At 41.4% G+C, this 21,078-nt stretch overlaps 1 protein-coding gene across 3 annotated transcripts in view; it reads left to right on the forward strand.

The window, feature by feature from the left end:
• Positions 1-21,078, forward strand: part of PLEKHG4B (pleckstrin homology and RhoGEF domain containing G4B) — a 135,255-nt gene that overhangs the window by 36,049 nt on the left and 78,128 nt on the right. For all 3 annotated transcript variants that reach the window (XM_048839354.2, XM_048839352.2, XM_048839353.2), the window contains exon 3: positions 16,522-17,896. In XM_048839354.2, the coding sequence (XP_048695311.2) occupies positions 16,522-17,896 (1,375 nt within the window). The remainder of the gene's footprint in view (positions 1-16,521; positions 17,897-21,078) is intronic.

Here is a 21,078-nt window from a genome sequence, read left to right on the forward strand (position 1 = left end):
ACTCAGAGACCCAGGAAATTCAAAGTTAAGGTTGCACTTATAAGAAACCCAAATATTTGAAATTATGGAAATTCCCAATTAAGATAGCCAAACTACTTTTTAACTCAGCACTTGTAGAGATGCCAGGCTACCATTTTCCCTCCTTTGCAGATGAAGTATCAGAAGTAGATGACAAAAAATGTGGGTTTTATAACTATCAGAGGGGTAGCCATGTTAGTCTGTATCCACAAAAACAACGAGGAGTCTGGTGGCATCTTAAAGACTAACAGATTTATTTGGGCATAAGATTTCGTGCATAAAAAACCCACTTCTTCAGGTGCAGATTATAGATACAGACATAAACGTATATTGGCACATGAAGAGAAGGGAGTTACCTTACAAGTGAAGAACCAATGATGAAGGCCAATTTAGTCAGGGTGGATGTGGTCCACTCCCAATAATTGTTGAGGAGGTGTCAATACCAAGAGAGGGAAAATTGCTTTTATAGTGAGCCAATCTCTCCCAGTCCCTATTCAGGCCCAAATTGATGGTGTTAAGTTTGCAAATTAATTGTAGCTCTGCAGTTTCTCTTTGGAGTCTGTTTTTGAAGTTTTTTTGTTGAAGAATGGCTACTTTTAAATCTGTTATTGAGTGTCCAGGGATATTGAAGTGTTCTCCTACTGGCTTTTGTATGTTACCATTCCTGATGTCTGATTTGTGTCCATTTATCCTTTTACATAGAGATTGTCTGGTTTGGCCAATGTACATGGCAGAGGGGCATTGCTGGCACATGATGGCATATATCACACTAGTAAATGTGCAGGTGAATGAGCCTCTGATGGTGTCGCTAGAGTAGATAGGGGGACAGAGAAGGCAACGGAGTTTGTTTCAGGGAATGGTTCCTGGGTTAGTGTTTCTGTGGTGTGGTGTGTATTTGCTGGTGAATATTTGCTTCAGGTTGGGGGGCTGTCTGTAAGTGAGGTTTTATAACTGGTTGCATACCCACATGTCTCCAATATGAAGTGTTGTGCTTTCTCACCACACTAACGTTTTGCTTTTTTTCATGCAAGTGCTAAAATTTTACAATCAGGAAGGTTTGTATATGGAGCCACACTAGCTCTGCCTCTAATGAAATTTAGATAATTGTCTAGGGCATGCAGTGGTTAAGGTCAGGGCTGGATTAAGGCAGGGGCTTTAGGGGCTGTAGCCTAGGTCCCCGGCTCAAGGTGGGGTCCCACAAAACTAAATCACAGGCAGAGATCTCTGGGCCTCTAAAAGGGACGCTCAGGCAGGCTGCCTGCATGCTGTGGCCCCACACTGCTCCCAGAAGTGGCTGGCTGCTGGCACGTCTCTGTGGCCCCTGGTGAGGGGGTGGGGAAAGGCAGCTCCATGCACGGCCCCCATCCCCAGCATCATCCCCATAGCTCCCAAGGGGTGCGCAGAGATGTGCTAGTAGCCAGCTGCTTCTGGGAGCGGCGTGGGGCTATGGCAGGCAGGCAGGCAAGCAGCCTGAGCCCTGCTGCGCCGCTGGCCAGGAGCCGCCTGTGATAAGCGCCTCCCCGTCGGAGCCTACGCCTCACAGCCCCTCCTTCACCCCAACCTCCTGCCCCTGATCAGAATCCCCTCCTGCCCCCAAACTCCCTCCCAGACCCCGCACGCCTTCCTGTACCCCAATCCTCTGCCCCAGCCCCCTCCTGCACCAAATTCCCTCTCAGGAAAAAGACTTGTATACAGGGGCCCCACAAAATCTAATCGCCGGGCTCAAAGGAGAGTTAATGTGGCCCTGGTTAAGGTAGGTACAAATAGTAGGGGAGGTGCTCTCATCGCACCAGCTGTGGAGGAAGAAGAGCTGTTAATCTGTTTTCAGCAGAGGAGGGGCAATGTGCCCTATCAATCCCCTTTACTTTTTAATCCGTTGTCATGTGAAATCATAGGGCCAGATCTTAAAAGATGCTGAGTACCCTCTCGGATTCTATCATGGTTTGGCCCTTAATGAAGAGTGGGGAGTGGCTGCTTGTTTAATCATGAAATTGTAGAGTAATTTTTCCTGCAGACCATATACAAATATATCTAAGGCGTTCTAGTTTTTGTGGTCAATGACAAGCTGAAACTGTAATGGGTAGATAAGGTAGTCTGGGTTTCTCAGGACAGCACTCAGGGGTTTCTCAGGGCAGAATTAACGTAGTTTGGCTACCATGGAAACTGAACTCTGAGTTTTATGGGGGTCTGACGTGGTGTTCTGTTTATTTATGTTTGACTTGTTAATTCCGTACCCTGCAACCTTAGTGTCAAACCTGAGACATTTCCTTAGGTTTTGTTTTTTCCTAATATCCACAGGAAAGGAGCCCTGTTTCTGCAAACCCTAGGAGGTCTGCAGAAGGAAAGGCCTGATCCAGTAGAGGTTGGGAGGAGTGAGGAGATTGCCACCTTGGTCATTTGGCCACAGTATCATGCTAACTACAGTTTCCACCCACTCTCCTGTGGAGGAGAGTGCGGGGGTGGGAGTCAGCAGAAACAGAGCAGAAAAACTTCCCTCCCTCTCCTGTTGTTCCCCAAAGGGGACTGATGAATTCCTTACTGAGTACCCCTGCCACAGGCTACATGTAAGCATTCCTGAGGAAGGATGAACCACTTCACTGCTCCTCCTCCTGTCTCCTTCAACTTAATAGGCTCCATCAGGTCTTTGTGCACTGTCCTTCCCAACTCCTTATCAGCTAGCTTTATTAGGCTCTTTGAAGGCCTCCTGACTCCACACACTGTAAGCCTAAGGTTCATAGCTCCTAATGAACCGCCTATGGTAAGGAGTGGTGGTGGGCCCAAAGAAGTACCAAAGGCTTGTGGGAGATGTGGTTGAGTATAGCCCTCAATGAGCCTAAGGCTCAGGGGAACTGAACTTCCAATGAGACCATGATTTGCTGGAGGGGTGAGTATATGAGGCCTAACAATCCTCCTAAGGCTTGACCATGGTCCTGCCTTCCTGCAGATCTCTGAAAAGGCAATGGAAGAGGGACCCCTTCCCATCCTTCTCCCTCTAAGCCCACTGTTCTCTGTTCCCATATACCCTCACCCCCAAACAGTTTCCTCAGGCCTGCAGAAGCAGAGTTCCCTTCCTACAGCTCTGAGAGCAGGGGGCTTTTGGAAGAGGGGTCCTGGGAGCCATGCTTCCATCAGGGGAACTAGACTGACAGTGAGCCAACTTGAGAAAATTGTCTGTACATGCAGCCTCCCTCTCTTCTTCCCTGCTCCTTCCTTCTACTCACAAAGAAATCTGGTTCCATTTAAACTAGATACCAAAAAACAAGAAGAGTAAAACTTTGGGACAGATCCTCAGCTGGTGGAAATCATTCTAGTCTTCTTAAAGGGCATATTCTGTAGGGAATTTCTGCCAAACATAGTAGATTTAAGGATTTACCTCCCCCACAGTCCTGCTTTATAGCAAAATTTGTGTGTGTGCACACATGTGCAGAGTTTGAGCCTTATAATTGCATCTCCATTCATCAAAGTGGGTAATATATATCTCCCACCTCCACAGCATACCTGAGAGATCAGAGGTGTAAGCCACCAATGGAAGGAAAGTTTATATTTGCTCTAATATTTGTTGCTTTCTTGGTTGCTTTTTACTTTTGCTTTCTGTGTCTTTGACACACCTTTTTCTCACACTTCTAAATGAAATCCCCATATCATGTGTGTTGCCCCTCATTGGCTGGAATCTGAATCTCCCTTCCCCATCACACCACACAGTATCACATATTCCCTTCTGCCAGTTCTATCACTTAATGGCTTTTTTTCGGTGTCCTACTTTGTCCTGCTGATTTACCCTGTGCTGACACTGAAACAGTAGTTATGGAAAAGGTATTTTTGTCATGACCTCATTATAGCCAGAAGCCCAACTTTATCTCTAATAATGCTCAATCTAGACTATCAGTAGTCTCGGTGAGCCTGTTATATCTCTCATGATGTGTTTGACTTTGCTTTGCATTTTTTTTTTTGAGTGATGTCTGGCTTTATTTCTTTCACCTAGTATTTCTGTATTTCAGGAGCTTCTTAGTGGTTTCTACTTGTTTTCCCATTCCAGTATTCCAAAAACAGATCACTTGTCAGCATAACAATGCTGGTTTAAATGTCTGCTCTCTCTCTTTATTTCCAAGTCCAAAGCATTGAAGTTTGAATTTACTTGAATTTAAGCCTTCCTTCTTCTGTAGACTTGACACGTTTTTGAGCCTTTCTGACCACTCTCGTCTTTGCATAAAAATAATACGATTATGATTACAGTACCAACAAATCCAAAACCTTTGCTCTCTATTGCTTTCCTGTTGTTTGCTGCACTTGGATCTTGGTACTGATGCATAGGTCTTACTGGAGCAGCAGGGCTGAATTTCTTTGCACCTTATGTTCTTTTAAAGTCAAAGGGCAAATTTCCAGCTTCTCCTACATGAGTAGGTTTGCGGAAGAAGCAATAAGGCATTTTTAGTACACATTAACAGGGAAACAGGCATCAGGTACAAAATATAAACTGAGGGCCAGATCCTTGGTTGGTGTAAATTGTCATAGCTCCATTGAAGCCAGTGGAGCTGTGTCTCTTTATACTAGCTGAGGCTCTGGCCCCTAGTCTTTCCTTTAGCACGAAGTTGATGAGCCAGCTAGTATGCTTAGTAGCTCAGCAGAGTCCTATGTTGGAGGCCAATCAGGATGGAGATGTGGTAAGAGCCCCACCATCCTCTGTGTGCGTGCTAACATATGGCAGCAGGTACTAGGAAGAGTTCATGATTCCCCTTTCAAGCTCTCTTCTCAAAGCATTCCCAGTTGCTTTGATCTCATGCAGTCAGAATGCCTCTGAGCACTTCTGTGATAACTCTGCACATCTTGATACCACCAGTACAGAAAGGGGGTAATTAGCCCCGTAGAATTCAAATATGAATTTTTAAAGTGTGATGATTAAATTTTGTGTTGCTTTTACTCCACTGTAGAGGAATGTGGAGACACAAAGATTGTTTAGATTGATAGGAGGGATGGGAGCATAAAAATAATACATTTGTTGAAAAGAGTGAATATCTGTTTGCTGTTTGGAAAACTCACTGTTCACAACTGACAGTCCAAAAACATTGGGCTGCAAGATGTTTCTCCCATCTGTCCCTTACTGGATAGCACTAGATCCTTACTAGGAGACACAATCAACTCTCCTCTATCTCTGTGTAGCTTACTCATGATCAGACAGAGCTAAAGAGATGCAGATCTCATATCTTGCTTTTTGCCTGGTCTGCTAGCCAGGCTCTCCACCTTCTGTGGACCATGCAGGGGGAAGGGACAGGAAATCACCAGAGCAAGGAAATGATGACGTCACTTTCCCACTGTACCAATCTGCAGCTTTCTTCCTTGGGCCTTAGGGTAGAGAAGAGTGAAGATTCCTATCCTATGGTCTGCTTCTTTTCTTTCTTTCCCTATATTTCACCCAAATGTTCCTACTTAAAGGCTTCAAACATTGCCAAGTACACTTTATCTGATCAGACAATATTGATATCTGGGATCTGAAACAAACCAAATTACTAGGATGATCCTCCCTCTCTCCCCTGCTCCCCAAATGCAAATATGAAACAAATCTTTGAGTCTTCACACATGCCACTACTCATTACAATTGATATTCCTTGATAATGGTCCCATATTAAGGTTTTTGGCTTCAGTATTTTTCTTATGTCCTTTTTTTAAATAAACATTTGGACCAGTTTTGCAAGGTGCTTCATATCTGGCAGATGCTGAGTGGACTCAGTTTCCATGCTCAGCACTGCCCAGGCCTGAGCTTTAATTAGTGTCACTATTGAAAATATTGTTTAAAATCAAATGCACGGTTTATTGGGAACTCAGTAATCAAACCACGGCTCACCAAATTTAAGAGACATAAACAAGTATAAGAAATATATTGTTGGAGTCTGCAGACAGTTGGGTGGTTTCATAGCTCAGATTTTCCATTTTTAATTATACCTCTTTGTAACTGATAATTATATTCTAGAGAGACTGGAAACTAAACATGTATTGTTATCCAGGTACATGGAACCCTTTCATTTTTATCCTTGTGCTGTCCATGCTGTCAGCTATTGCTTATGCAAGTAGCTCTGATTTCCATGAGGACAATGGGATTACTTTTGTGACTATGGGTTTTGCAGGTTCAAGCCTTAAATCAAGATAGCCACATCAGTGAGGTATTTATATTTGGAGTGAGTAAATGATAACATGAGCACTGCCAGAGACAAACCATCGAAGTGTTTGGATTCCGTATCTCATGGTTAAATGGAATTGATATAATGAAGAGGGACTTTGCCTGATAGACAATAGCTGAGGTGATTATTAAAACAATTAAGGATAATCAGTCATGTTAACTTACAACCTCTTTTGAATGCAGAAACACTAATTCAGAATTCGGAGTCTCTGCTTTTTGCTAGAACTATGCAAGTCACAACAGCCTCATTAAAGTTTTCAGGTCCCAATCCTGATTTCATTGAAGTTAGTATTTCAACTGACTTCAGTGGGAGGAGGATCAGGTTGTGGGGATGAGGGCGGTGTGAGAGGGAGGGAAATTTTTGCCCATATTTATACTTGTGAACTGGAAGTTTCTCAGGAATGCAACTATTCAGGAAATGATGTGAAGATTTACAGTCCTCAGGCTGTAATTTACAAGGCACTGAAGGATTTATAATCTAGCATTTGTCCAAAATATAGAATCTCAGCAGTACTCAGAATAAGGGGTTTAATGACTATTTCGTTGTAGTCACACAATGGACAGTTTTCTTGCCATAGCATATGCTATGTACTGCATGCAGTTATTCATTGCCTTAATGACAGAGGTTTCAACCCACAAATTCTCACTCTTCTCACCCTTGTTTCCTTTTTTGCTGATAACTTCCAGTTACCTGGCTGGGAAGCTGAACCTACCATTGCTTCCACTGGCAGTTTAAAAACAACATAATCTCCATAGCCTAAATAGATGCAAGAAAAATGAACTTTTCTGAATATCATGAAATCAACAAAACAAATTAGAGACAGGAGAATCTAGAGTCATTTAAAACCAGTCTGGACAAAGCACTGTAGAAGATACTGTAGATAACAGACCTGGATTAGCCCCTCCCTGGACAGTGAGTTAAATAACCCAATAGGTGTTTTCCATCTCAAAGTTTGGTAGTCTAGAGCTTTTCCTCTGGTGCCACAAAGAGAGGGAATGCCACAAGGGACTTTGGAAGGGTGAAGGTACAGCTCCAGGGAAACCACCATCCTGTGAAAGTGCTCCTGCTGGATATAGGAAGATGTGGAGAGGAAGACCAGCCACTCCACACAACATCACTTTGAGCTAACCCAAACCAAAACCTGATGGTAACAATACTAACTCCCTCTGGATCCTCTCTGCAGCTGCTGTGGAGTGCCTTTTGTGTATAGGCCTCTGCCTCTAGGGCTAGAGCGTCTCTTTCCATGAATACTAGGCTGTGCTCCCTACCTGCTCTGCACTCCTCAGAACCCTCTTACCTGAGGCATTAATCACTAGGAAATTCCACAAAGACAATCTGGTGGAGTTGCCTGGCTCCTCCGCCCTGCTTCTGCCTGTGCCACTGTGGGACAGAGTGATCTATGAACCTATCAATTAGCCCTTCTATATCTTCATGGGTTCTCGAATTCAGTGCCTCTGTGGAATTTTTAAACACATTGTTGCATAGGGGGGAGGACAGGGAGGGAGAGAGAATACAGAAAAACATTACTTTTCAAATGATGGTTTACAGCACTACTGATTTGTTTGTACACAAGACAAATGTGCCCATACGTGCAACTCCAGTAACTGATCTCTGTGTGGCAGGAGATGTCAGATTGTTGCTGAATTAACCAGAACACAGTATGAAGGAATTGGGGTGAAAAGTAAAGTGTTTTAGTCCAGAGACATTTGCTTTACTGTTTGTTTAAAATTTAAATAGATGCAGCTGTATAGTAATCAGCGTTTAACTTACTTATTAGTAGCTGAAAATTGCCAAACCTAAATAAATTCAAACTTAATCATTTCTATTGGCAAGACAAAATATATGCAAGTATTTCCAAAGTGTAACACTCAGGTAATTGTCAAAGGGAGGTACAGTCTATGCAGAAAGGCACCAAACAGGATCAAATGCTTAAACAGTGGATTGTAAAAGCAAATTATAAGTGTCTTATGGGAGAACAAGTGATCAAGCAAAATAAGAGCTAGGTTTTCAGTGTGGTCTCTGGGAAATAAGACATTTCTACTAGAACTGTGCACTTTTAACTCCCAAAACTCGTGTCAACTTAGTTTTTGGTTTTGCTTCATGTGGCTCTCTGGCTGTTCTGCTTCACTTTTAAGTTTTAGGTTCAAACCAAAGCAAAAACTAGCTGATGCCCTGACAAGTTTTTCCTGGTGTCCAAATGAAACCAGGCAAAACCACTGGATTTTTAATGGCTTCCACCCAAAACCATAGATCTGTTGAGGTTCACTCCAAACTCTGCCCAAGTTTGGTCAAAAGGTTCATCAGCCTCAGTGACCCCTTTAGCACACATGACACAAATTCTGAGTTTGTAACAAAACCTGCATTTGTCAAAGTTGTACTGAAGTAATTATGTGGCCTAGTGGATATAGCAAGGGACTTGAACTTAGGGGAGCTAGGTTCTATTCCCAGCTGAAGTTACATGAACTTTCTGTGCCTCAAATTTCCTCATCTGTAAGATGGGGATAATGATACTAACCTCTTTTGTAAAGCATTTTGAGATCTACTGATTAAAAGCACAATGTGAGAGCTAGATAGTACTAAACTTTAATTGGTACCAGTACACTCGTTGAGGAACTGCCATATAATTGTAATGCCACTACAACTCGCCCTTGTGTGTATGATTTCAGACATTACTTATATTGTAGGTTGAGGCATTTTATGTCTGATTTAATGTTATCAAAGACTCTTAGGCTATGAACACTTCCATTGTATAATAGAAATCTCTTTCCTGGAGCAATAGACCGCCTTTGTGGTTGTCCAGTACCTTGGTAGATGAGCTTACTGATTAAGTCATTAGATTTGTGGTTACTGAGGCAGATAGCAGGCAGGCCCAGGGGATCTTTCTCTCTTTCAGGTCTGGACAGGTGCTTTGCATCTACAAACTATTCATTATTTTTTCTCTGAGCAAAATATTTTATTACTCTGTTGACAAAAATGCCACCACCTGTATTTTATTTAATTGTTTGCTTCATTGATTTATAGAGTGCTTATTAATGTAGCAACTAAATCATCCTGTTACTCAGAAGCATGCCTGGTCTTTATAACTATGCACAGGTTTTTAGATGCATCTGAATTTAATATTTAAAAACTAGTTAAAGTGATCATAAGGATTATTATTATAATTTAATTATTTTTATTGTGCCAGGAAAGCAAGCTATTCTTCATTTATCAACCAAATTCAGGCTTTAGGGACAAATTCTATGGTGACAAAAAATAAAAACATCTAAATTAGAATAACAAATAAAAGCAAAAATAAAATGGGGGTGGAAATGAGAGAAGAAAAAACAGACACCAAGGACAGCTCAGCGAGCGAGAGAGAAGTGGAGAGAGGAGGGAAGTGTATTGGGACATGGCCTAATGGTCGGGGTGAGTCTCCTTTGCCCAATCCTTCACAGATGTAGGACTCTGCTCCTATTGCTGAAGCCTTATTTGTGGGTTTGCCAATATAGTAAGACCATTGCATAGGTTGGGTGAGAAAGGGAAACCATTTCAGTGGTTAGCAGAGTGTGAAGTAGCATTTTCAGAGTTGAAAAAAAGCTCTGGTGACTGCGTCTGTCTTGGCCTATCTGTGTTTCAAAACCCCTTTTCATATTGGTCACAGATGCTAGCTCTTATGGTTTGGGGTCAGTATTGACATAGGAGCCCAAAGAACTTAAGGTGGTGGCTTATTACTGCAAAAGCCTTTTCCGGAGAGAAGTTATTGCACCACCCAAAAGGGACTCCTGGCAATGGCTACATCCATAGAACACTTTCACCAGTATTTTTATGGGAGGAAGTTTGTGGTCAGGACAGACCATGTTTTCCTGCAATAATTCTTTAGATTCAGGAATCCTGAGGGCAATTTGCCAGGTGGTTGGAAAAACTGCAGTGCTAGGATTTCAGTCTCACACAGGCCTGGACATGAGCATGGTAATGCTGATGCCTTGTCCAGATGGCTTTCCTGGGCAGTTAATTGCAAATGCTGCCCCAACCAGGATTGCAAGGAATTGGTTGCTCAGGGGAGTATGCTGAGGAGGAGATGGCTGTCTCCTCTCTTCCCATAATTTGCCAAAATGTTCCTGGTTCATCCACTGGAACAATGCGTCTGGGATGGTAGAAACAGAGTTCAGAGCAACTAAAGCTTCCCAGAGAGAGGATCCTGATATAAAAATAGTGTGTGACTGGAAAATCATTTGGCACCTAGAAAGGTGTCTCAGAATATGGTAGTGAAAACTTTGTGGTCACCGGGTGACAGTTTGTAGTTTTAAGATGAAATATGATATAGGACAGTGGTTCTCAAAGCCGGTCCGCCGCTTGTTCAGGGAAAGCCCCTGGGGGCTGGACTGGTTTGTTTTCCTGCCGCGTCCGCAGGTTCGGCCGATCGCGGCTCCCACTGGCCGCAGTTCACCGCTCCAGGCCAATGGGGGCTGCGGGAAGCGGCGCAGGCCAAGGGACGTGCTGGCTTTCCCTGAACAAGTGGCAGACCAGCTTTGAGAACCAGTGGTACAGGAGATGGGAAAAACCTGTGCCAAAGTATTACGGTCTCAGATTTAATCTGCTGTATGTTTTGTAGCTTATAGGAATGGTTCGCAACTTTTTTTTGTTGGCATCTCCAAGTGTGAGTGTCTGGGGAGTTGGTCAGTTCTGCATAGCCTCTGTTTTCTTTGTCAGCAGAAATTCCCCCTTTGCTGTTTGTGTGCCCAAGATAAATTACCTCTTTTTTGAAACAATTCATGTTTCCTTGGGTTCAGTTTCAGTTTGGCAGCATTAAGCTTATCACAGACCATTTGTAAATGTATCAATTATTGTTCAAAGGTTTTAGCATGCACCCAGCTATCATATAGATATAACAGACTAAGAGTGGCACGCTGTGCAGTACACTTTTCAGTGTGGCTGGTGCATTGCACAAGCAAAAAGCATCACTTTAAATTACCCTGGGCCTTATCTGCTATGAAAGCAGTCTTTTCCCTGTCCTTTGGATCCACTTCCACTTGCCAATACCCATTTTTAAGATTCAGTGTGGGAAAACCAGATTGAACCTGCTACAGTATTCCAGCTATCATCTGGTCATGGTATGGATAATAATTCTTTAAAGTGACCTCATTTAATTTTCTATTGACCACACATAATCTGATGCTTTTCCCTGTATGAAGGTCCTGTGGTTTCTTCTAACATATTAAACTAGCAAAGAAGTCCAAGAGATGTTTGCATTGTATTTGAAACATTTGCATCATTTTAATATTTGTCTTATATGTAATATATCATTTAAAAATGTTTTTTTACATAATGATTTGCTGTTAGAGTGAATGAGTGACATTCTGGTTCCCTGAAGTAAGGGCTTGTCTGCATGGTGCATTAGTCTGCCTTAGAAGAGTGTAACTTCTAGTGCACACTTGCGTGTTGTGCACTAACTGGCCCATGCGGACTCTGCTGGAGTGCACTAAACATTTCCTTGTGCACGTTAATGATGTGAGACCACATTAACTTTCACTAGGGAACTTTTAGTGCGCACCAGGAGGGACCACGCAGGCCAGTTAGTGCACAACATGGTAGTGTTTACTAGAATTTCCACCTCTCTAGAGTGGACTGATACACGTTGTACAAATGACCCTGAATGATTTCAAGTGGCCAGGATTTCACCTAGTCGCTTTCCAGTTGGTCTTCTTGTGCCAGACGTATTTTTGTGGTGATTGTTATGGCTGCAGTATAATTTTGTGTGGGGCTGCTTCTTTGTTTCTTGGAGAAAGAGTCATTCCTTTTCTGCTGCTTGACACTCTGTTTCTACGAGAGAATTCTGCATATGAAGTAGTACTACATTTCCTCAGTAACACTACAATATCTTTTTGGGGGAGTTTAAGTATGAGTTATGCCTAGAGAAACAGCCATTACCATGTTTAGTAGCAGGCAATCTATTAAGGTCATTCTTTAGATGGATTTTTAGGGAATAGAGTTTCTTTGGTATCAAGATAGACTGTTTTTCAGAGAGCTTGTGAAGCTGGCTGCACGAACAATTGAAAGCTGCTTTCCAACGTTCCCAGCCTCGGCTTTTTCTTTCCTCTTATGCCCACTGGACCAGCACATCTCATTGTCAGTCTGGAAGTGGTTGAAAATCCTTTTTCTTAACTGTTTTTAAACCCAGTTCTGGATGGCTGGCTTCCTTCTGAACTTCTCATCACCTTCCATGGCCTCTGCGGAATTCAGCAATTTGTTTAAAACGTCATTAGCCAAGGAGCTGGGAAAAGACTTTTTTTTCTGCAAGTGAATGTTGAATGGTTAAAAACTGTATGGTGTTAGGGATAAAACTGCAAATTTCAGCTTCGTTTTTTCCAAAAATAATGAAGTAATTGTCAAAATGAGTAGATGTATAGAATAGGAATGTTACAGTAAGGTCTTGACAAACCTTTTGTTTTGTTGTTGTGACATGTAAATAACAGTAGTCTCTGTGACTGTTTTTCTTTTCATCTTTCTAGTTACACAAGTATGCTTTTTTTGCTTTAAAATGAAATCTTTTCATCATAAGCTATGTAACATTACTGATCATTAAGAGCCAGACCTGTGGTCTCAAAGCCTTCCCTCCAAACAGTTAAAGCTGTTTGTAATTTTCATCTGTTACTGTGAATTTTAAACACTGAGTTTACTATTACAGAATGCTAAAAGAAATAAGCTGTAATTGTGTTTGCCATGAAGAGTGACTAATTAGATTAGAATAAAAGCTGGGAAATAAATAGAGGGAGGAAAAAAATGGTGAGGGCTGCTTCTTATTTTTATTCGAGTGAATTATCTTCTCCCCCTCTCTCCCCCCAACTGAATGTATATTCTGACAATTGTGTGAAAGAACTACTGGCGCGGGGAAGGGAGAAATTGTTCCTTTCTTGGGGGATGGGGAATGGGGGGCAAAAACACATAACACCATGAAAGCACAATAGGATGAGGCAACGGTGGGAGGGAAACTGTGAGGTTCCTTTTGTGGAGTCTTCCTCACATGGTACCATTGAGGAGGGCAGGGGTTACCCCCCACCCTGCAGAACCAGACACTGCATTAACTTCTTAGTAGATTTACGCCGAGATGGTGGGGCTATGCACCCCTAACCTGCAATCTGCCTAGGATCTGTGACATGGGGTGATGGTACCAAGGAATCAGCTGTCACCACCCTGCTAGTGAGAATGGGGAGCTCCCCTCCATATATAGATCCTCTCAGAAGAATTCACCCTCCCCATAATGTCACTAAAATATATCTCTTATGAGCTAAACAGTGTCCTGTATATGCTAGCATTAGTGACCACTAATAAGGAGTTTAACAGACACTGAATAGAAAGAAGCAAGATTGTGTCGGGTGGGATTATTTTTATTTTATTTTAAAATAACTTTTCTTGAAACATGCAGAACTTTCCTTATCTGTCAGACAGTACAGTTTGTATCAATTACTTTATTTACAGCTGCTACAGTCCTTAAATCTTTTTTTGCATTCTGCCTGCATGTTTTGACCCTGTCAGTTTTATGTTGTATTAGTCCCAGATGTAGGAGGATTCTGCAGCAGGTGCATTTTTGCCTGACCTAACATTCAGTCTCGATATTTTGTTCCTGTACTATTAGCTTTTTTTAGTAAGGGGAAGGGAATGTGCATATCCTTCACTCTTGTACCCTTATTGCTGGAGTTTTTTTAATGTATTTGCTGTTACTGTGGCATTAGTTGAATAAGTCTTAAATCTAAAAGAATGTTTGAGGCAGTTTGGGCATATATGAAAATAAATGATGATTCTAAATGGCAAGAGTCATTTGTCTTTAGAGATATATAGGCAAAGAGAGATTGTGCAGAGTGAATGGAAACTAGAGACCAAAATATTCCATTCCCGGCAAGCAAACAGGGTGTTTCAAGCAAGTACCTTGCTCTCCTAATATTTGGAACTTAACTACAAACAATGAATTTTTGTGTAAAGTGAACTTCAGGTTCTTCTCCCTACTCTGCCCCCACCCCACCCTTTCCTCAATATAAAGGTGTCATGGACATATTTCTTGGAGACCCTCCTTGTTTTGGTTACTCTGATACTTCTCCATCTTCACCAATTATCTGTGAAATCACAGGTTTATTCTTTTTATGCTCCTCACACATCCCCAGAAAGGAAAGGCCACTTTTTCATGCATTTCTCTGCTTAGCCTAATAGCGTGCAGACATTGTGCAGTGCTCTGCATAGCCGATGAATGAACTGATCAGTGCTTTACTCCCTTTGCAAACTCAGTGTTTAGTTCCAAGAAAACATGTTGATTTATGAGGCTCAGTAGGGAGAACCTCTTAAGGAAACTGGGGAGTGTACCCAACCAGGTGGGAAAGAGAGCCACCATGTGGGACGCTCAGCATTCCATGGGACATGGTCAGAAAATCATTGGGTGGGACCTACAGACACAAGTTCAAAGAAGAAGGAGAGAAGACCCTATTCCCCAAGGAGGTGGGAAAGAGAGGGTATGCTCCCCCTTTCAATGCCAAAGCCCCAAATCCTTCCTGCTTCCTTACTCTCTGGTTTTCCTTCTATTTTTTTTTCAATGCGTGATTATATTATTCTAAAACTTCCTGCAAGTTGCTCAGAATCAGAACAAGTTTGATTTCAAGTGCAAAAAAATATAGTTGATGTTAGCACAAAGCTTGAAAAGCTTTCCCCTAGCAAGGAGCAGAAAATTGTCCCTACAGGTCTTAAGACACTATCAATTTCTGCAAAACTTAAGCTTTTATTGTTATATTTTTTTAAAATTTAATTCTTGATGGCTGTAAAACAAAACCTTCCAAAAGTGACCCAGTGCTGTGCTGTCTTTCTGAGTCTGCCGAGAAAACTCCAGTACCTCTGCTGCTATTCCTAGCATTGCCCATGTGACAGTCTTTTGGGCAGTGATGCTGAAAAGAATCACGTCAATTTTAGTGTTACCAACTTCCACAGTTTTATCATGAGTTTTGTGATAGTTGATATTTTACTTAAAGCCCCAGCTCCTACAGTCATGTGAATATGAGAATATCTTGGCTTTTTTTCTGAAGGTAAGTTTCTAGCCCTGATAGTTGCAGACAAAAAGTAGAAAATATTACCCCTAAGTGCTCAAAAATACCCCCCCCCAATATATTTAAAATATTGTCATTTTTGTGGGCCTGTGTTAAGATTTTGAATTCCTGGGGTTGGAAATACTGCATTTTCACTCTGTTGCTTTTTGGGGAAACTTCTAGTAGCATCAGAGGCAGGTACTGAAGTTCTTTATAGGGGAGGACAATCTCAATAGTGAAAAACCTCCCCCATTGCAACAGTCAGGAAGCTGGAGGAAGGGTTTAATAGTAAAGACATCTCTCCACTCCCTTCACCGCAGCCAGGAGGATGGGAAGTGGGTACAGTAGCAGAGACATCCCACTCACACCCCAGCAGCATCCAGGTCACTGGTTAGAGGAAGAAATGGACATACTTTTGCCCCAACTGCCTGAAGACTCTGGAATGGGGAAGTGGGGGAAGAGAAATAACTCCCTTTAAGCTGTCAGAGCGAGGGGCTTCAGATTTCAGACACCTGCAAACCAGGGGTTAGTATGAAAAATAAATTCCCTAAGCAGAGTCCGGGGTCAGCACCCTCCCCCTTACCCGCAACTGTAGACAGAGTGGGACCTGGACTTCTTACCAGAATGTTACCCTGGATCTCACTGATGCCCCTCCCTCATTTTCCTGTCACCCACCAGCTAGTATTTGTCTGGTACTATTTTAAATACCGGCGTGGGAAATTTGTAGTTTGTGTGCATTGAAAAATGTTTTATTACACATCATGGGCAGTATTGTCCACGTTTTGCTTCTCATTGACTGTGAGAATGCCCAGAGCAATGGTGACTCTAAATGTTAGGTTAGAAGGGAAGAGTTTACCATTCCTTTATTTTTGCTGCCATTTTTATCCTTCTGGCTTATCTTAAGCTTGCTCCTAATGGCTCCTATCTGCGTGCCTGTGTGTGGCCTATTGCTACCCTTTTTTCTATACCCAAGAGACCTACCTTTTCCTGAAACTATTATCAGTTCTATTAATGTAATTAGGCTGCAAGATACAATGTAACAGTAAACTAGTAGCTTATTCTAGTGGGAAGAGGCATAATATTGATACCCCTTATCTTAAGAGACACTATTTAAACTGTGTTATGTTTGTTATACAAACCTTTTATAGCCCTGTCTAATTGCATGGAGCTCAATGATGGAGTAGTCAGTGCAGAATTTGACCCCACTGTTTTATATTTGTAACAAAATGCTGTCTTCCAAGATAAAGATTTTTTTTCCTCAGACATTTTGCTTTCTCTTTTCCTTACAGGCTAAATACACTGGTCTTATTTTCTACCATGAAGGCTGGCCACTGTGCATCCATGAAAAAGTAGTAGTACAGTTAGCATCTCTTCACAGAGTCCGTCTGAAACCAGGCGATTTCTACTTACAAATTCTTCCGGCTGGGAAGCAGTCAGCAAAACTAGTTTTAAAATGCCTCTCCCGACATGGACAAGGAATGGAAGACGTTATTGTACCTGAAACCATGTATGGATGTGTTTTTACAGCAGAATTTTTGGAAAATGTGAATTGTGAAAGGGGGAGTGTTCCCTTGCAAAGCTGCTTACTTACCACTGGCCCAGCTGTATATAGAACACCTTGGAAGAATATAGTGAATCCTATTTTTGTCCCTACAGCTGAAACAATCCTACATAATTATTCCAGTAGCCCTCTCCTCGACCGGTTAATCAGTAATAATACTGATGTGAAAACAATGACACAGACCATGGAGAGCAATAGTTCACGTGACAGTTCCACTTCCAATGATACTGGCTCTACAGTCATAGAAGCAACACTTACTGATAATCATGGAAACCAAGGGAGTGAAGTGTATAGTCCACTTCATACTGCAGAAAGTAGGGCAGAATTAGAATTCCCTGGAACCCCAGCTGAGGAGAGCAAAGGAGAGTACGTAAATCTCAGCACGTTGACTAAGGACTGCCCCAGCATGATGGAGAGGGCTTTACCACAGGCCACTGAGCCTGAAATGACACCTGAAGTATTAAAAGGTGGAGCATTATCTCCCATAATGGAGAAAAAGAACAGCATCAAAAGCATAACTTTCAGCACAGATTTGAGCAGTCCTTGTCCAAGAAGACGACAACTCAGGGATTCTTCATATTTTGAGACAAGGCGCTTGTTTAGAAAGTCATACATGGAAGCTTTGCAAAATCCAATGAATCTTGGTTCCAGCTCAGAGGAGTCAATTGCAGAAGAGGAGTCTTCAGACCAGACAGTGGACTCATATGAAGTGAATGATGACTTGAGAATCTCTGAGAGCAAATCTTGTGATAAACAGATTGAGAGGGAAGATTCTCTTGCTGATAGACTTGCACCAAAGGAGGAAACAAGAGAGGTCATAAGGCCTGAAGATTGTTCACAGGCCTCAGAAAAACTGCTTGTACCTCATGAAACTTTCTCAATAGCAGATTGCAGGGCTGGACCGAGAAGGTCTCGGTCTTTAGATAGGTCACATAAGAGTTTGCGTTGCAAGGATCATAGTCCAAGGTTGTTTTCAGATAGTTCAGCAAGTGCAAACCCTAAGAAGCTCTTAAATGGACATGCGTTAAGACTGGGGAAGTTGGACTCCAATGGTCATTTATTCATTACGGTGAAAAGCAACAAATGCAAAAAAGAGGTTGAAGGTAAAAGCCAAACTACAACATGGATTCTATTTTTTATAATATCTTTAGCTTGCCTGCACCAACATATATAAACTTTGTACATAAAACTACTTTTTTTTTTTCTGCTTTCTGAGCTCAGATTTAAAGCACAAATAGTAATGACATCATCAATGTTTTATTATTTCACATCTATTTTACTACTGTTTTAATACTTTAAGTAAATTTATTTTATTTCCCCCATTGCTTTAAGATATGCTTTTCAGAATGCTTTGTATATTCTGCTTTTAAAAAAATTGATCAGAGATCAACAAAAACCTTCTTGAAACACACATGAAATTCTGCTCTCAGTTAATCCCATGTAATGTCTTTGGAGTCAATTGGCATTTTACAGACGTTACCAAAAGCATAGATGCTGGGCATGTAGTGAAGGTCTGGAATTTCTCCTCTATACTTTATATTTTATACATTAAAAACAACTCGAGTTATTTTCCATGTGATTTGGATCAGTACCAAAAAAAAATCAACTACCTTTAAATGCAAATTGTCAATGGAGAAGTAAATGTTAAATAGCTGTGAAATGCAGTCCTGAGAACACCATGAATACCACCTTTCTAATGAGACAGTCATTATCCCAAAGTAACCTTAGCCCTCCAAAACTAAGTTATCTGAGCCCGTTTTTCAAATAAGGGAAAGTGTGTGGCTAGTTACAATAAACATGGTATTGAAGTACAAATAACATGCAACATATTTTTAATGGTTGTTGATAGACTTTTACAAGATTGATGAAGTGAGCTGTAGCTCATGAAAGCTCATGCTCAAATAAATTGGTTAGTCTCTAAGGTGCCACAAGTACTCCTTTTCTTTTTGCGAATACAGACTAACACGGCTGTTACTCTGAAATACGTAATTTAATGGCATTTAAACAACAGAGAAACTTCATAAAGGTCTTTTCTCATCTGCAGCATTTCTTTGTTCTTATATTTCAGGTAATATATTTATCGCAGTATCAACTCTACATTCAAACAAGAATCAAACCACAATAAAAATATAAAAATGTCAGTCAGTAGGCCAGAACATGCCATAAGCTTTTAAGTAAAAATTCCTATTGACTTCAGTGTGGAGTTCTGCTTAAAAAATTGTCATGTTATGGTCAACTGATTTTAAGATTGGCAGCAGAGGTGACTGGGGTCACAGATTCAGCTTCTGGGAGTTAGAGTTTTCTTTTTTCCTGATTTAGAGTTCAGAGGTTATGCTTGCAAGTCTAAGGGAAATGCAGAAGTTGTATGTATGTATGTATTTATTTATTTATTTAGAAATGGATGGGTCATTTCTAAGACAAGAATCCTCTTTAAATATTTTTTTTGCTCAGTGGGGAGCAAGACAGTGGGGTTTTGTAGTACATAATTTTTATTAGCATATTGAGCTATGCACTGGGGTGTTTTTGGAAAGGTGTTTCTGGACAGAGATTTCTTCTCCTCCCCCACCGCCCCCTCTTCCAGTTTGTGTGGTGACAAATCTCAGGTGATTTCACAGCTTTCCAGCAGGGCATTTGCCATTGGTGATTGCCAGATTCTGTTAATCTGCTGATGTTGTTTTATTCTGTATTGCCGTGGTTTAGCACCTAAGATAATGTGGGATAATGTCTTGATAATTTGGAGCACAAGTACTGAAACTGGGAACACCCTGCTATATTGTTTTTATAGTCTTTAAGTGATAAGGCTACTGGGTTTCACCAGTCGTTCTTTCAGCGAACAGTTTGATTGATTTAATTAATATCCAAAGGTGAACTGACAAAATCTCAGAGGAGTAGCAGTGTTAGTCTGTATCCATAAAAACAACAAGGAGTCTGGTAGCACCTTAAAGACTAACAGACTAATCTGTTAGTCTTTAAAGTGCCACTGGACTCTTCGTTTTTGACAAAATTTGTATTTATGGTGACGTATATCAATGGCACCATAGCTAGGATTAATGGTTCACGCTAGGATATAGTCATGTTTTGTAAAAACTGACAATGGTGTCAAAACGCCAAATCTTGACCTAACTTTACGTTGCTGTAAGGGGCATGCAATTTCCAGCTGAATTTTCCTTTCCTATTTAGCAAACTCTGATCTCTCCCTGTTTCTTGAGCAGCACTCAAAGGTACAGCAACTGTGGGATGCAGACATCTCTGAAATGTGCGATGTCATCCAAGGAATTTTTCTTCCATCTTTCTTTCCTCGTCTTTCCCTTCTGTCTGTGTATTTGTGTATATTTATTTACACATAAGAATATGCATCATCAGGGTGGTTCTCCTGCCTACGAAACTGGAAGTGTCCGATCCAGTGTCTCCTTACTATCTAATGTAATCTATTTATTTATATGCCTCCCCCCATCACTGTAGTATATTACTTCAGCTGCTGAGGTGCAATGCAAGTGGGGTGTGTCAACCCAATATGGCTGTAAATTTCCCTCCTCCTGCTTGCTCCCTGTTGCTATTAAAGACTGTAAAATGGAAAGAGTCATGTTTAGGTGGAAAATGGCAGCCAAACTAGGCTGACAAGACAAACCTCAGCTTGCCTGCAAGTGATCCCAGCCTCAGTGCAGACTGGGCACCCTCAGAGGAAAGAAGTAATTAGTTGATCCTGGCCATTTCCATTGGCTTTTCTTTATGGAGCCACATAAAGGAATGATGAATTAAGGGAGTAACTTTGTGTTCGACCACTTTTCAAATGTTTAATGTTATCTGTGAGAGGTTATAGGAACTACATTTATGTGTGTGCAAGAAGCTTGGTGATTGAGGTTCTTTAGCCACAGAGAGCCAAAAATAGCAAGATGCTCTGGACCATTTCAATCAGGGTTCATTTAAAAATATTTGCTCTGCATAAGTCTGTAAATATTTTCTTTAAAAATGACATGGAAAATGCAGTTAATTGTTCCCTGAAGGATTAATATTGCAGGGGCTTTAGTCCTGCTCTATGTTTTAAAAAAAAAATCTCAATGCAGGTTTGGCTATGGACTTGATATCACTGCTTCTATAATATTAACAATAATTTATAATTATATAAAGAAAGACCATATTCAGTGCTTAATCTGTGATGAAGGAGGTGCCTGGGCTCAAGCAATTATGTGCCGGGGCTCAAGCAAGTTTTTTACTTTCATAACTGATACAGCAAGCCCAGAGGTGCCAGGGCTATGAACTGCCAAGCCTAGAGGTCTCGGGGTTC

This window comes from Caretta caretta, chromosome 2, assembly GCF_965140235.1.
Source record: "Caretta caretta isolate rCarCar2 chromosome 2, rCarCar1.hap1, whole genome shotgun sequence".
Taxonomy (NCBI): Eukaryota; Metazoa; Chordata; order Testudines; family Cheloniidae; genus Caretta; species Caretta caretta.